This window comes from Rhamphochromis sp. 'chilingali' (assembly GCF_963969265.1).
Source record: "Rhamphochromis sp. 'chilingali' genome assembly, chromosome: 11".
In the NCBI taxonomy this organism is placed as follows: domain Eukaryota; kingdom Metazoa; phylum Chordata; class Actinopteri; order Cichliformes; family Cichlidae; genus Rhamphochromis; species Rhamphochromis sp. 'chilingali'.
The window spans coordinates 13,212,755-13,226,966 of record NC_137938.1 but is presented as its reverse complement, the minus strand read 5'-3'; the positions used below and the strand labels follow the sequence as shown (position 1 = coordinate 13,226,966).

The 14,212-nt window shown below is 41.8% G+C and overlaps 1 protein-coding gene across 1 annotated transcript in view; it reads left to right on the top strand.

Annotated features, from left to right (window-relative positions):
- The window catches only part of LOC308404998 (eukaryotic translation initiation factor 3 subunit H), a 60,771-nt gene extending 49,826 nt beyond the window's left edge, over positions 1-10,945 (top strand). The window contains exons 6-8 of the mRNA XM_080895360.1: positions 5,563-5,683; positions 10,049-10,181; positions 10,659-10,945. Of these exons, the coding sequence (XP_080751486.1) occupies positions 5,563-5,683; positions 10,049-10,181; positions 10,659-10,753 (349 nt within the window). The 3' untranslated portion in view covers positions 10,754-10,945. The remainder of the gene's footprint in view (positions 1-5,562; positions 5,684-10,048; positions 10,182-10,658) is intronic.
- The last annotated feature ends 3,267 nt before the right edge of the window (positions 10,946-14,212 follow it).

Below are 14,212 nucleotides of genomic sequence, written 5' to 3'. Positions count from 1 at the left end.
CTGCTGATGCAGGTGAAGAGAAATAACTGGAAATGGGGTCATGAGGCAGGTGTTGACAGAAGTGTCTGTGTGAATGAAATGATCTGCAGAAAAATTTGACCCTTGACACACAAACTTGATCCATCGAGATGGACTATAAGAAGAGGTATTTTTGAACAAAAGCCAATAATAGATCCTTCTCTTAAAAGGAGACGGAACTGAAATAATGATAATGGGCAGGAAGCAGTGAGGGATGGAGAAAGGTATTCAGTCACATAAGGTTTTAAATTTGTGCCAAAGCTAACATTCATCTTTTTCTCTTTTTTTATATAACTGAGACAATGCTGTACGCGTACGTTGGGGAAAAATCTTTTTAGATTTATTTCAAGTCCTCTTTAAAACAAATTATTCCGCTGGCGGCGCAAGCCAGCAATCCACATTGTGCTCGAGTCCATCAGTTAAAAAGACTCCATCAGAATAAAACGCTCATTCTAAGAGTGGAAGTCATTTCCTTGGCAGCTTTGTTAAACAACTCCCCTCTGAACTTTCAGTTTTAGTGAATGTCAGCCAACTTTTGCTCACACAACAATGCAGGTTTGTCCTCTTTTGTCCTGGGCAAATACAACCCTGTGGACACAGGCACTCCTACTGTACACTGTACGGGCCTCCACTGAACTTGACAGAATCGGCGATGGTGCGAAATCCCTAGATAGACTTTGATTTCTAATTCAGTATTGATTGCAAAGCTTGCTGATGCCTCTGAATAATTTAACCCTGTGGAGTTTATGGCCAGACGTTGTGGAGTGTGGGATACATTATTCAGCGTGCAGTTGTAGCAACTTTCTGTAACTGGTAACATTCAGTTTTCGAGTGTTTGGAGAAGACACGGAGCAGTTATGCGGTTTTTCTTGTATGGTCAGGGTTTTGAAAACAGAATATCAAACTGAACATGCTCCAGTGCACTAAACTAGTTATCAGACACACGAGACACTGATGCAGTTGGAAGCTCAAAGCTCAGTAAAGGAAGTCTGTGGACTGGGAGTGAAGTTTTTTTTTAGTCTTTGATAAAATAGTCCTTTTAATTTTTACTCGTCAGTTTCTCGTTTTTTCATTTGTTACATAAGCTCTCCAAAAATCTTGCAATTTCACAATCAGGGACAAAAGACATACAAACTGATAAGAAATCCCACTAAATTGCAAGTCACTCTTACTCCCCACGGCACACAGTAAAGCTCACAAACACACACTCAGTCCAGCTCAGGCATTTGACACTTACATAAACGGCAGATGTTTTGAAGGATCCTAGATGGATTCTTTCGCATATATTATTCATGCGCACCACACAAATTAGCCACCATATTGCTGGATGAAATAGTTTTAAATGGGCTCTCGTCAGTGAGAATCAATTCTGACACAGTCAGAGGGACGCAGTAGGGAAGTGTTATGCTGAGAGTTGGTCCTGGGCCATCGGTTTGCATGTTTACAATGGAGGGTTGACAAACTGATCACGCAACAGTCCTCACAGGCAAACATTACTGTACTGGAAATGGTTCAGGCAGTCCAGATTATGGAAATGACTTTGAAGTTAGTGGAAATTTTACGTGTTTTGCATGATGGCTTTAAGTAGTTTGATCTTTCTGAAACCTGTTCAGCCTTTTCTGACTAAAATTCTGAATAAAGGGCAGTATGCAAGCATTTAAGTAGATTATCTAATCGCTTATATTAACGCACGCCTCATGCAGATGCAACAGTATAATACGGATAGTGTCACAGATAGTTAAGGCATGTGAGAATAGCACTATAAATCATTGTCAGCACTGTTCATATAATTATCAGCATGCCTGTGGTTAGTTGCATTAATTTTCTCTCGGTGTGTGCATATTTTCATGTAAATATAATTAAGGTGTTTGCAGTTAATGGAAGGCGATGGTAAACCAAGATGATCACGATGAGTCTTTAGAATGTGCATAAATTTCCAAAATGTATTACTGCTTAACTTTATGCAAATACTTATTGTCCTGTAGTTTCTGTTCTGGTGTGCACTGTAGCCGCAGACCTGATATATTGTTCTGTATGTTGCTCATGCTTTAATATAAAACCTGAAAACGGAGCTTGCATGCAGCAGTGAAACTGTAAATTTTCAAATATGAGAACTACAGTCTTTTTAGTGTTGGACTGTAATTTTATGTCATCTGTTGCTTGCAAAGCAGCGCCGTGACAGGAGAAACTTTTCCTCAGTATGCAATTACTCCAGACAAAAATTCAAAACCACTTTATGCACATTTATTGCTTTATGTAAGCCATACAAATTATAGCCCCTCTTTACAAACCGAGTTTACAAAGTGCTTTGGCAAACAAACCAAATAATACTCAGAAGGTAAAATCAGACGGCCAAACATTAGAGCCAGAAGAAATGGATGCAATTAAGTTAAAGCTTTGGTAGAATTAAATTAGCAAGAATAAGGATGCAAAATGCATAACAGATGATGAGAATAAATGATAAATACAAGCGGAAGATTAAAGTCAAAGGAAGCACAAACGACTAAATAAAACAAGGTGGTAGCCAGTAATGGACTGTGAAAGACATCACCTAACAACATCACATAAATGCAAGTTTATAAATATGTTTTTAAGAAGTGAGGAGATTATTATGGATTTTTCAAACCAGGTCTCCTCAGGCAGGTCACGACCAAGAGGGCCTGGCGCAAGCACGGCAACCTTTAGAATAATGTGTTAACTTTTTGAACAACGAAAGGGTATCTAGGACTGCAAATTCAGGTCAACATATGATATGAAATGTACTTCGAGGCCAGAACCAGACTTGCTTTAAGGGCAGTCAGTAAAATAAAAAAAATGTATTATGAACATGTACCGGAATCCATTGGAGCGAAGGCTCGATTGGGGAGATGTTATGTGTGATGATCCCTCTGCTAAAGCCATCAAGAGGCCTTAGCTTCTGCGAATGGTTCGAGGGGTTTTTATGTGCTCACCAAAAATGGCGGAGTTGTATTGCAGACAAGGGGCTGCTATAAAAACATCTCTGTATTAAGAGAGTCACAATTCACAGTACGTGTCACGACAAGCCATTAAGTCTAACTCTCTGCAGATGCCCACCCAGACACGGATCAAGGCAACAGCACAAAACCATTTCTAAATCTTTAAGTGTTGCTTAGAGCGTAGTGACCTCTGTAATTGTGAATACACCAGTACTCCTAATATGACCTGGTGGTTTCAAACTGAGTTACCGAGTCAGCCAGTCCTTGGTCGTAGTGGTGACCAAAACCCAGCAGTCACAACAGCTAGTTTAGAAATCCTTTGGCGAAATGGGAAAGCCTGCTAAAAGGACAGCCCATTCAGCAACCCTCAATTTAGACCTCTGTGCTAGAGTAGGTAGATGGAGACCAACTGAGTAAAAGGCACAAGACAGCCTTGTTGGAGTTGGTCAAACTGCATTTAAAAAAACTCTGAGAAGTTGAAGAAAAAGATTCTCTGACCTGAAAAGTCAAAATCTGAAATAACTGGGCAGGGCTCCAAACAAGTCTAAAAGAAAACACCGGGTATTTTATAAACTGCACAAGTAAAGGGATCAGAATACTCCGACATGACTGAGTGGGTTTCATTTGAACTACAGAAAGCTGAAGAATTGAATATGAAATAAATATGCACAAATTGTTATGGGAAATGTATGTGGCTCAGGTCAATTATGGTTACAGTGGAGATTGTTTCTGTGGTGTCAGTGCAGATATAGTGAGTTTAAGTGGGTTTAGGCTCAAATTTAAGTTGAGACGGTAATCTCTTTTTCTTGGCTTTCAACAAAATAAACAGATTGTGACGGGCTGAGAGACAAATATTGATTCCTTTAGAAATTGTTAATAAAACTCAGAGCAGAGAGGAATGTAACTAAAACCATTCAAAGCACGCTCCAGTCTTCCCACACACTAACATATTTATACAAACGCACAACAGTTACATCAGCACAAGTATGCACACTGCCAAAACATACACGGTTTTGGCAGTTCTTACGGGTATAGCTGTCATTTAAATAAACACTACGAATCTGTTTTCCCACAGTACATACTGCATTATGTAGCACCCAAACATTCGTAAATGAAACAATACAACTCCACAGAGGGAAGTACAAGAGGGATACAACTTGAAGTAGAGCTCTGCAGTCTTGTGAAGGTTGAACTTAAGCGGTAGCAAGACATCCTGTTAAAAATGGAGCTCATGGGACGAGAGGGAAGTGGAATGCTGGTGGCGCTCTGTTTTGAGTCTTGTCAGCATGGCAGCATTGGAAAAACATGAAGGATGTGACGACATCACAGAAATGTGTAGGAGAGGGGCATGAAGTAAGGTCCACAGGACCTGTACCAAGTACTGACCAAACCTGGGATCACAGGTGACTTTCAGGTCATGGGTCTCAAGAGCAACAAATTTAGTAGGCGGTGAAAGGCCAAAGATTAAGTCTGGATGGATACAAAGACCTTGACTTCTCAAAGCTTGGAAAGTTTTAGATTCATAGTGGTCAATTCTAGATGGGAATAGTGTAGTTATGCTGCAATAGGCCTAGGCTGCTGGGAGCTTCCAGTGATACAATGAGTGTTACTTCTTCGCCTACCTTTTTTCACTCTGTGTTTATAAATCACTGCATTTAATCATTAGTGAAGCTCTGCCTCTCTTCCACAGTGTGTCTTTTGTCCTGTCTTCCTCTCCTCACCTGATGCCTGCCTCTCCCTTAACCTGGTTCTGTCAAAGGTTTCTTCCTGTTAAAAGGGAGTTTTTCCTTCCCACTGCTGCTAAATGCCTGCTCATAGGTCTTTACTTTACAATATGAAGCGCCTCGAGGTAACTGCTGTTTTGATTTGGCACTGTATAAATTGAATAGAATTGAATTGCATTGGATCTCAGCTCAGGAGGCTGCTCAGGTCATCCACAGGGGAACATTTCCTTGGCTCCACCTGTCAAAGTGTACCGGAGCAAGACACTGGAACAGCAAATTCCTCCTAAGGCCAAATGAAGCAACAAGTCTTTCACCCAGTCAGTCATAACTTAGCCCAACTTGATAGTTTTGTCAGTGGCACTGTCTTATTTGAAGTGTTCTTCTTGCAATGAGCAGGTGTCAAACACAAAGCTAGTAAGGAGCAGGAGCTAAATTCTCTAGCATATCTGTACAGCTCATAACAATAAAGGCGATGTTGCATATCACATTACATTTAGAAGGAGCAGCAACAATGAGGAGCCTATTATGTGTGAGATATGTGTAAACTTACTGAAGAGCCGTCTCCTCGTACTTGCAGTTTGTCAGTCCTGTGATTCTCCACACCAACCAAGCCAGTTAAACACGCCAGTGCCAGTATACTGATGCTTTCTGAGGTCTTTCCCTTTGTTTTGTTTTGAGCCTTCATACTTATCGCACATAACTAAGAGGTTACAACTAAAAGTTGAAATTAAATATGGATTAGTGTGAGCTGTTAATTTAAAGAGATTTTTTTGTAAAAAGGTAAAAACATTTCACTGAGGTTCACAAGTGCTGTTGACAGTACAAAAACCTGTTTGAGTGACACACTGTCAATTTTGTTCCAGCAACCACTTGGAGAAGAGCCTTCAGCTCCTGATGGACAGAGTGGATGACATGAGCCAAGACATTGTCAAATATAACACCTACAGCCGCAACCTGAGCAAGCAGCAGCAGCAGAAGCACCAGGTAACTCTTGAATGCATGAATGCACCGTGACACACACACACACACACACACACACACACACACACACACACACACACACACACACACACACACACACAGAGAGAAACAGATGCACCTACAGCCACAGTCTCAGCAGGAAAACAGCAGGTAGATTTCTGTCAGACTTGGGCACAACCAATTGCAGCTATAATCACAGCAGGCAAGCAGCAAAAGCACCAGGTATCAAACACACCCCCACACACGCACATGTAGGAATATGGTCCTGTAGGCTTATACGTGTACATACTGAGGAGTCAAAGCAGGAACTACAATGTAAAAATGTTAAATACGTGTCCTAGGTTCTGAGGAGGGATCAAGCAAGAAACGCTACCATATTCATGTTAAGTCGGCTCAAAATAATTTTGATTGAAAGCGCAGGATCTTCCGGTTGGATCTGGTAAAGTTCAGTTGTGTTGCTGAGTGTGATTTTGAGTCATGTTCACGCTGACTTTCATCCCTGTGTGAAAAAACACAGCAGATTCTCGTGCACGTGATGCAGCTGTCATTGTAGAGGTTCAGACACAGAAAGCAGGGGGACAAAAAGATGAAGAATAAAAGATGAAACTCGTGTCACAAGTAGATTCAAGCAGAGGCACCGAGATCAGTTTGAAAGTGATTTCTCTTGTCTTGAGTTTGCACCAATTAGAGAATGACTAATGTTAATTTTGCAATATCTGTCATAGTGTTATCATCAGTCACCTCATTTCAGTTACTGCTGTAGATCAGCAGATTTTCAATTTCAGGCACCGTCATCCTCATCCTCCTCCTGTCAAGGAAGAGGTAATGTCCTTACTCACTGTAATACAGTCACAGCAATATTTCTCTTTAGGTACTTAAGAAAAGCAGGTTCAGAGGTTATGGAAAGCTGATACATATAAAGCGAAAGCTGGCATTAGTAAACTGAGCTTTTCATCTGAAGTGAAAATCCTCTGTTTATATTTGTTGTCTGTAACAGCGAGACACATCACGAACTCAGACTTCATTTAAAAGCGTTTTGCAAAACACAAGCGCACTGTGACAAATGTACTGTGTGTGTAAAGGCTCACAGATGCACACACCACCTCCAAGCACAAACTGGAGGCACGAAGCAAACCAGAACGAAACGCACTTGCACACAGACACACACAGAGTGAGCCTCATACCATCTGCAGCTACAACCTCGTCCAGATGCATCATAAACATCCGGCAAAACATGCTATTGCTAACAGTCAGCGACTCTCACGGGCGCGCTGCTTGGGAAAGTGGAAGAGCGGAGGCACAGGTGACTCACTAATGTGCGCGCAAACGTACACCCACGGTAAAACCGGTCGCGCTATTTTGTCATTATTTTCAGCAAGTGGAAATGAGAAAATGTCTGAGGTATTAATGGCGATTGGGGCTGACTCATCAGCATCTTGGCCGACAGAAGAAAAAGCCAGAGCCAAGTTCACAGTCATTAGGCAGACCTCACAACAATCGTGCATCGGTGACCACAGCTCGTCCTCAGTACGCACACAACGAAAACGCACTCCTAGATTTATCCCCACGTATCCCCGGGCTATTCACCCACACTGCAGCCATTATGATCCATCATCCTCCCCACACTGACCTCCCCATCATCTCCAGCTCCCCGAAGCCCTGTACACCCCTATACCCAGACTCTCGTCATACACAATATCACACAGATGGGGCCTTTAATGGTGTCACCTTTTTTCACGTTTCACATGAGTCTCGACAATGAACAAATAACGCACAGAGAAGGAGAAAGCGCGCCGCTGTTAAAACCTTTCAGACATCTGCAGTATTTGCTCCATGTAATCTCGTGCTATTGACCCTGCTGCTTCCCGGACAAATGGAACCTTATTAATCATCATAGAAAGTTGCAAAAAGGCGTTCTGCTGAGAGGGCTCCATTTTTCATTTATAGCCCTCTGAATTCAGTAAATATCAGGTTCCCAGGAACAGTCTGCAGCCAAGTTAGTCTTTGTAACAGGAAATGTACATCTCACTTCTTTCAATTCATTCATTTTCTCTTTTTTCCCTACATCTGTTGAAAGCGAGGCGCACTTTTAAAGGAGGTTAGGTATGGCGCAGTGTGGTAATCATATGAACTGAGGAATTGTCATTTATGGTTAACGATAGAAACGAAAGGGCTCCGATTAAAAGGTTTAACGTTATGCTATAGCCATGTAATGATTTTGTAAAAATTTAACAGAAAGCAAACACATTCAGCTAAATTTAAGAGAGACTGCATTTGGAAGCAAAATATGCTCAAAATGAAAATGAAGCCCATTGGGGCTTAGGGGGGCGTCTTTGGTAAAAATGACCTTTGACCTCTCGGTTAGGTTGGCGAAAGTCAGATGAGACCAGATAAAGCGCATGGTGAAGCAACAGTAATGAGACGTGGAGGTTGATGGAGCCCACTGGAAATGCAGAGCATGTAAAAGCATGCCAGAATAATTTATTTATTTTTATATATATTTAAAAAAAAAAAAAAACCCTCAAAGATGGACCTTAGCTGACGGGACGAGAAGATAATTAGGCCTAAGCTGAAGAGAACGAGAGCACTGACACAAGCAGAAAGACGATTCTCAGCTAACAAGCGGCTCCAAATACCACAATATTCTCCGGAGAACAACTGTAAATTCATTGAAGGTCAATCCAAAATTCATTTACATGCTTCAAAGATTAATTTGTGGACATAATTAAGAGTCCCATTTCACCACATGGAGCAACAGTAAAATATTCTGTACGCTGCCAGACTCCAAATATTAAATTATTATATTCGATCTCTGTGGGTAAATAAAAACCAATTCCTTAATTGTGTTTAAGAGCATCTATTTTGCACACACAAACATTGTGCTCTGGAAATGAGCTCGCCTCATGATATTCATTGTCAGACATATTTTCTGACAAACTCGGCACTCGTGGCAGGAAAAGAAGCCATCATATCTACTGAGAGCATAATGTGGTTTATAATAAGTAGAATTTGATCCTGGTCTGTGCGGACCTCTACTTATTATACCAAAAATGAAAATATTGGGCTGTCATAATGAAGCTTTACTCAGGAAAGCAGCACAATGCCAGAAAGGCATGTTCCCCAGCTGGGAGCACAGTGGTTCCAGCAGTTTTGCTGTAGTGGTGCTTTGGAAAGCTTGTGAAGGTTGAGGGTAAAATGACTATAGGAAAAATAAAATTCAGAGAAATCTGTCTGTAGGCTGTAAAAGAACTGCTGGGATAGGATTATTTTCTACCAAGACATCAAGCTCAAACATGAAGTCAAAGATACACAGTAGTCTAGACCCCATTTCAGTTCAGGCTTTGTAGTAGGACGGCTGTTCCCACACACATCACATAGAACTTGACAGAGATTGAGCAGTTTGTACAGAAAAACTGGGTGGTTGGGGGCGTGGCAGTCAAAGGTGCTTCTATTTTGCTGACTTAGCAAGGGTTGCTTGTTCTTGTGCCACACTTTTTTTTTTCTTGGTAGGAAAAATTACTTTTTAAGGCATTGTATATCTATATGGAATACTGAGTAAGTTGGAGCATAAGAAAAAAAGAGTTGTTTCTAGAATTTGCATACAATTATGCATTAGCATTTTGATTACACAGTCATGCTGCGGTGCAGTGGCAGAGAAGTTTTATTTAAACAAATAGTTATATTTTTCATTTTCATATTCATATTGTTTATCTTAGCAATTTTTTCAGCTTCAATCAACCATACAGGTGCGTTGTGGGATGTGGTTGAAGTCACTGCTCCCACTCACTTTTTATTCCTTTCCTTGACACAACCACTTCTTCCACCTGTGTGTCTGTCTCTCTCTCCTCCATCTTGCCAAATTAAGAAGGCTTTTAGGATCTCCAGAGACCCAGCACCTCACTGATTTACCGACTGTCAGCCCCCGACAAATCACTCCATCCCTGTCAGCACTTATAACTCTTCTGTTACTCTCTGTCTCTTACATCTCATCTCTCATCACTATGTTTCTCTACATCTCACTCACCTCTTACTGTTTGCATCGTCTCTCTTACTTTGTGCTCTCCTCTTTTATTTCTGTCTCTGTGTTACTTTGCATTTTCCTTGTTCTCACTTCACTTGTTTTTTCTTTAACTTTTGCTACTCCCACTCCTCCTCTTTCTCTGTTTCCCCTCTCTTTATGTTCTCATCCTGTCCTCGTCATCTCCGGCCCATCCCGTTCTCCCTTTCTGTCCACTTTTTTGATTTCTTCCCTCAATTCCCAACCCACTTTTTCCATTCGCAATCTATCTTTTATTTTCATCCTCTCCTCTCCCGTGTCTGCCGTCACTAATGCCACGCCTCTCTGTCTCTGCATCGCTCCCTCCACAGTACCTCCAGAGGCGGCAGCAAGAGAACGCCCAGCGCCAGAGCAGAGGGGAGCCCCCGCTGCCTGAAGAGGACATCAGCAAACTATTCAAGCCCCCCCAGCCGCCACCACGCATGGACACGCTGCTCATTGCAGGTATGCACGCAAACACACACTCACACATCCTCCGAGTATAGTCATGACTCTCCATGACCACTGTAGAGCTCCCTCTCCACCCCCCTCACCCCTCCCTCCAAACTCCATCAGCCGCCTCTGCTCCCCTCACAGGAGCTCAGGTTCTGTTTTGTAATTATCTCCGCCATTATCTCGAAATTACATTAATTTAAAGTTTATTGACTCAATCTCCATCTCGACCGCCCCTTTTCCCCGCCGCCGTCTCACGCTGTTCAGCTCTCCTCCGCCTCCCGACAACATTCTGATCCTTCCGTTTACTCCGACTCCACACTAATTCACTGTTTTGCTGTGCTGCTGTTTTCTCTCCCACCCCCGCCTGGTTGCGTGCACCGTCTGTGTACATGTGTGTGCGTGCGTGTTTGTCTGTACGTTTCTGTGGGCGCGTGTTTGTGTCTTTTGTATGGGGGCGTGTGGATGCATGTGGTTACACTCCAACAGGGCAAATTAACAACTACTGCCAGAATGTGAAGGAATTCACCTCGCAGAACCTCGGGAAGCTGTTCATGGCAGAGGCTCTCCAAGGCCACAACTAGAGGAGAGACAGAAGGAGCAAGAGAGATGCAAACCCACCTTAATGATGCCCACAGGAGCAGCCTTCATTTTCATTTTTTATTTTTTTTCCTCTGAATTTATTTGTTGTTGTTTTTTATGTCTAGAACCACCCCAGACACAGAATTAACTTTGAACACTTGGTTTTGATTTAAATAAAAACTCTTGCATCTCAACATCTTCTCCGTCTCCTTCGTCTGTTATGGCAGTCGAGCTGTCTTTTGTTTTTGATGGAAATTGCAATTTCAGTTTCACTGTACAAAGATGATTGGTTTTTGTACAGAATGTTTTTGTGCAGACTATTAATATGTGAGAACGGAGCTCTGCTTGAAAGTACAAACTAATTCCGCAGTACTTTGAGTTGTTTTTGCCACATGCTTTTCATCCGCAGTTCAAACATTAAGCAGGTGGAACCAATTATCAGTGGGTTCGCCTCGTGTTGGCGCACGTGGTGGGAAAACGACATTTTTTCATGTAAACAGAACTGCAACAGAAATATCAGTGAAAGCTGAGCGTTAAATGAAATGCCAGTTACATGACTTGCCCTCCCAACCCTCCTCTTTCTCACCGCACTCACAAAAAGTAGACATTTGTTTTCCTAAAGTGAAATTGCACAACGCGCCATGCTCTGCCTTTCTTCTACAATGACTGCAATTAGCATGAGTTTATTTTTAGAAGTCCCACAAGTGAAATCGGGCTTGTAGCAAAGATTATTTTGCTTGTTGAGTTTTCAGGGCAGCACTGCAGGTGTGCCAAATGACAAGGCTGAGAATCTGTCATATATGCTGGGTGACATTCTGTATTTGATGATGAGTGTTGCCAAAGAAAAAACAAATGATTTGATTAGAGAAATTACCAACAAGGGAAAAAGTTCAGTGGTTTTGAATTTTATTCAGGAAAAAATAAAAGTTGATAAATCAGTTATGTTTCTGATTGTTGGGTCTTAAAAGAACTTACTTTATAATCCACAGTGTTAAAGAAGACTTTTCTTATTTCTTGTCATGCACACTGAATAAATAAATGTTAATATCAATCAGCCAGCACATATTACACACTGTGCAAAACATGAGAACTTCCACATCTACATAACAAATAGTGACCTAACAAGTTCAGGCTGATGCAATGCTTATAAATATACATATCGATATGTATGTCTGGTGTATATTCTTATGATTAAAACCTTCCAAGCAGAAATAGAAATAATATCAACAAAGCTAAGCAACGGTCACATGTAACCCTCAAGGATAAATTTGTGCCCATTCTTTTGATACATGTTGCAGTGGTGACTGCTCATATTACCCTGAGCTAAAGTTGATGATCAGGCTTCATTCTGCTCTAAACAATATGTTTCAGTTTTTTATTTCTACCCCTGGCTCTGTGTGATGTCATTGAGAGCAGACGGTCCTAATTTGGTCATCTCAGGCATGCAGCTCTGCCTGTAGGCACAAAGCCCCACCCCACCTGCTGGCCTGACCTTCTGTTTAGGAGGTGTGTCCAATCAGATGAAAGGAAGTGTAAGTGCAGTAAGGACTACACAAAGGCACAAGATGAGATACTGCAAGATTATTTTGAACTGTGAATCATGCAAAGCTACCCTGGAAATAAGAGTAATCAGTTCCCTTTAAGTTGACTCTCACATTAAAAAAAACAAAAAAACAATTCCAACCCCTATTCCTTTTTTTGGTGCTTTTTTTAAAAAGCTTTATCCATCCATTGATCTTATCATGGAAACAGAGCAACATTTTCCTGACCAGCATTTTCAAGACCTGGTCAATAATTACTGAACTCAGGCAGAGGGATTGGAGTTCTTCGTGTGACCACTGAGGCAAAAGGAAATCGATGATCTTATTGAACCTACCTGACCACATCATACAAAGCACATACTCGTTGCTGCCCTCTGGGCATCACTTCGCTGTACCTGATTATAAACTCTATTCCTAGTTACTTGTTTCAACAGGATAAACCACTTGGTATCAATACTGCTTTCCATCGAGTCCTTAGTTTGGGGGGGAGAAAAGTTAATTAAAATGGAGTCTTACAGCCAGGCTGGCAGGTCTGTGAGGCAATATCTATTGAGATTAAGGTAAGGTCACTAAGATGACATTTCAGCCATATTCTTACCTACACACATCCTAAACAGGTATATTGTTTAGGTCATAGGTGTCAAACTCTGGCCCGCGGGCCAAATTTGGCCCGCAGCCTAATTACATTTGGCCCGCGAAGCCATACCAAATTACTATTAGAGCTGGCCTACTGGTATTATACAGCTAATATATATATTGTTTAGTATTAAGCTTTGCTTGTTCCATATTCAGTTTTTCAGCAAAACATGTTTGAGTCCATAAGAAAAGATTCATTCTTATATCTGGAGGAATAAATATATTTCAATAAATATTAACGTTAGCCCGCGACTTTGTTCTAGTTTTGAATTTTGGCCCACTGTGTATTTGAGTTTGACACCCCTGGTTTAGGTTGTTTGCCACCAAACTGTCAATGATGACGAATTAATAAATATATTGTGCACACAGTACAGTGAAGGCGACAGTTATGGTGACTTTTGCAGCTTTTAATACATTAGACATCTGGGCAAATACTAAATTCCAGTTGGTTTTAGTTTGGTGATCGAGGTGTGCTTGTTGACACGCGAGGCATCCTCCTCCACCTGCTTCAAAAGACACCGCGCTTACCTACGTGGTGCATTCACGACAGCACTGTAAATCCGGCCTCCCGAACTAACTCGCCTCAGTTTTCACGAGACAGGAACATATTTAGGGGGGGGGGGGGGGGGGGGGGGCAGGCTTTCCTCTACTCTTCAGCCATTAAGAAGGTTTCATCCTTAGCCAAAACCTCACTTATAGGTTGACGGCGCATCCAGCATGTCTGTCGGCATCTAAAGTCCCGTGAAGTGTCCTCGAGTTAAACTCAGAAACCTTAACATCTGCTAAATCCCTCTGCGTGAGAGCGTCAGCTAAACGCCTCAAATGTAACTGTAAGCTGTTTCTGGTGTTGATCCTCTGCAGAGGTGTCACATTATCTCGGTACTTACTTGTGAAGTCATAAAAAGCGCAGCTCATTTGTGGAGCTTGTCGCCGGTGTCCACTCCACCCCAGCAACAGGGACGCTGAATGATTGGCTCTTCTTGCTTCATTTAATAAAGAGACTTGTCAGCGTGCGGTTCAGTGTATCATAATGACGCTGCGGCTCTATCTGCCTGCGCTCTCTGTTGTTCTTCCTCGACCTGTGGTTAAACAGCATCATCTAATTCAGCGGATGATGTTATTTAACTTGTCATCAGCCTCGCCTGGTCGAGTAATAACTTGTAGTGCTCCTGCTTGTCATCCGCACAGTGTCATTAACAATAATTACAAGTCAACCAACGTAATAAACGCTTATTGGAACAGCGACACTCGAGCCGGAAATGATTTCTTCCCCAAATCATAACA